The following is a 2,894-nucleotide window of genomic DNA, read 5'->3' as shown; positions in this document are numbered from 1 at the left end:
ACCGAGAGTCTAGTTATACTAAAGTAGATGAGAATTAGAGCTAGGGTTTTACATGGTGGTAGGTCCGATCCGATCACCGTCATGTAGACTTGGGGACAAAGATGGCCTCTAGATGTTTATCCGATCCTCCGGGGTCATTCCCGTCACCAGCTCCTTGCTGGGCCTTTTGGGCCCTTGTTGGCAGTCTTGCTGCCAAGCTCCATTCGATAAGCCACCCCCGGTGTATTACACCTCCACCTTGCGTCATGGACACTTGGATACCCAATGTCCAATATCAGCGCAAGTGAGACAACCATATTTGTTGTTGTCTTGACTCTTGTTCTTCTTACCCTTCTTTTTGAAGATGGTATTCTTGACCGCGTTCTTTTCTTGAACTGTTGTAAGTTCTTCTGCACCACATTGGTACTAGAAGTTCCCTCGGCACCTTTGCAGTGTGAGTACTTTGCTCTTGAATTCTCTTCAACACTCAGATGATTGATGACAACCCCAATCGGGTATTCACGTCTCTGGTGCTTTAGAGAAGTAGCAAAGCTCCTCCAAGAAAGAGAGTTTCACAATTATGCATCATGCGACAAACTTTTTCAGTAACTCACACTTAAGAACTTCAAGCTCCTTAGCAATGCATTTTATTTCACGAGTCTAATCTAGAACAAAATGGTTATCAATCATTTTGTAGTCATAAAACTGATCCATGGAATACAACTCGCTTCCAACATCGGTTGAGCAAAATTTAGCCTAGAGCGCATCCCACAAGTCCTTGTCAAGCCGCACATGTACGCATGTGTCAACTGGCTTGTCTCCAATCATACTTAGAACGGCTCCCACAAAGATGGTCGTGGTCTCCCTGAACACCGTCTTCTGGCGAGGAGTAATCGTTCTGTCGGGACTGCCACCAACGACCGAGACATATTCATCGTGGTGAGCCACAAGACAGTTTTAGTTCGCCAACACTTAAAGTGAACATCGGTAAACGGGTTCGGGTTTACTGTAGTAGCAAAGCCTTGAATCTGAAATTTCCTATAAACATAATGTTTTTGGATTGTTGGGTATATATATTAGCAATTTTGGTCTCAACTCTCCATATGCAATATAGCAACTGCGAATGTGACGACTCTGCTAGAGACTCTGGTAGAGTTGCTCTTATATTATGATCTCAACTCTCCTTCAAAATCAGGTCGGTACTAAATTTCTCACCATGTTATAAACCCCACATAGACCTTTAAGATTTTCAGGAATTATTCCTTGTATGGGCATAGAGCCATCTGCAATCCACACACATTTTACATCTATTTTACCGTGCTTTGCAAATTTGCACCGGAAAGCGTGACCGAAAAGCTTTCAAAACTAGAAAATAAGGTGTATGATGAAAAATACATTTCAAGAGCAAGGAGAAGATTGCAGCAGAAACAAGAAGACTCCATCCACAGTCGGCAGACTGATTGGTCCACTAGTCGCGGCTCTTGAAGGGGATGGCCCTGATCACCACCACGTGGTAGATGGCCGCCAGCGCCGCGCCGATGAACGGGCCAACCCAGAAGATCCACTGCCAAATTTCAAGCAGATCACTGATTAGTCTCTAGCCAGCTCCAAACCATGCATGATCATCTTCAAGCTTAATTAACTCATGAATGATTCATATCAAATTGATTCTAATCTTACGTGGTCGTCCCACGCCTGCTTCTTGTTGTAGATGATGGCGGCGCCCAGGGACCTCGCCGGGTTGATGCCGGTCCCCGTGATGGGGATCGTCGCCAGGTGCACCAGGAACACCGCGAACCCGATCGGAAGCGGCGCCAAAATCTGCAATTTCAATTCGTCAGTCGTTGACAAAACCAAACACGGTGGCCGGCGGCCGGCGGCCGGTGCACCTGTATGCACGTATCACGTATGTACTTACGGGGACGTGGGAGTCTCTGGCGCTGCGCTTGGCGTCGGTGGCGGAGAAGACGGTGTACACCAGCACGAACGTGCCGACGATCTCCGCGCCAAGCCCGTCCCCCTTGGTGTACCCGGGCGCGACGGAGTTGGCGCCGCCGCCGTTGCCCTGGTACAGCGTGGTCTGGAACCCCTTCACCACGCCGGCGCCGCATATGGCCCCCAGGCACTGCATCACGATGTAGAAGACGGCCCTGGTGAGCGACAGCTTCCTTGCCAGGAACAGCCCGAAGGTGACCGCGGGGTTGATGTGTCCGCCGGAGATGCCGGCGGTGCAGTAGACGAGCACGAAGATCATGCCGCCGAAGCTCCAGGCGATGCCCTGGATGCCGACGGTGCCGCACTTGGACCCGGACGGGTTGCCCACCACGCCCATCACGGTGAGCACCGAGATGTAGAGGAAGAGGAAGGTGGCCAGGAACTCGGCGATGCCGGCCCGGTAGAAGGACCAGGAGGTGAGCTCCCCGGCCTCGAAGAAGGGGGCCGGGGGCGGCTCCTTGTAGTCCTTCTCGTCCGCGCCGCCGCCCTGCGCCGCCGTGCCGATGGGCTGGTGCTCCGAGTAGCGGTTCGCGCCCAGCCGCACGTCCTCCTCCTTGCCCTCCATGGCCGCTGCTTCACTGAGCTCTTGGCTTTGGGAGAGAGGTGGGGGAGATGATGTGTGTGTGAGAGAGAGAGATGAGGAGAGGGAGTGTCTTTGGAGAGCTTCTTATAGAGGGCCAACCAATTATGGCTGCTCTACTATGCATGGTGTGTGTGTGTGTGTGATGATAATGTTTTGTTTTCTTGGTTTATTTTTTGCTGCCACTTCTTGATTAGTGGGTGATGGTGATTAGTGCTAATTATTTGTGTTAATCAATTTATGTATGAAAAATGTTTGAGGCTTGTTTACTCTTGTGGTGTCACCTCACCTGTCATGTCATGTTATGGTATTGAATGGTTTAGTCGGCGGTTGTTAATTA

The 2,894-nt window shown here is 50.5% G+C and overlaps 1 protein-coding gene across 1 annotated transcript; it reads right to left on the bottom strand.

Annotated features, from left to right (window-relative positions):
• Window positions 1-1,179: 1,179 nt before the first annotated feature.
• LOC125515556 (aquaporin PIP1-5-like) lies at window positions 1,180-2,628 on the bottom strand. The gene is made up of 3 exons (XM_048681049.1): window positions 1,898-2,628; window positions 1,660-1,800; window positions 1,180-1,543 (listed from the first exon to the last, which is right to left on the bottom strand). Exons 1-3 carry the CDS (start codon window positions 2,537-2,539, stop codon window positions 1,448-1,450), a joined length of 879 nt encoding a protein of 292 aa, XP_048537006.1. The 5' UTR covers window positions 2,540-2,628; the 3' UTR covers window positions 1,180-1,447.
• Between the last annotated feature and the right edge of the window lie 266 nt (window positions 2,629-2,894).

The sequence above is a fragment of the Triticum urartu genome, chromosome 6 (assembly GCF_003073215.2).
Source record: "Triticum urartu cultivar G1812 chromosome 6, Tu2.1, whole genome shotgun sequence".
NCBI classification, from domain to species: domain Eukaryota; kingdom Viridiplantae; phylum Streptophyta; class Magnoliopsida; order Poales; family Poaceae; genus Triticum; species Triticum urartu.
This window is presented reverse-complemented; position numbering and strand designations above follow the sequence as displayed.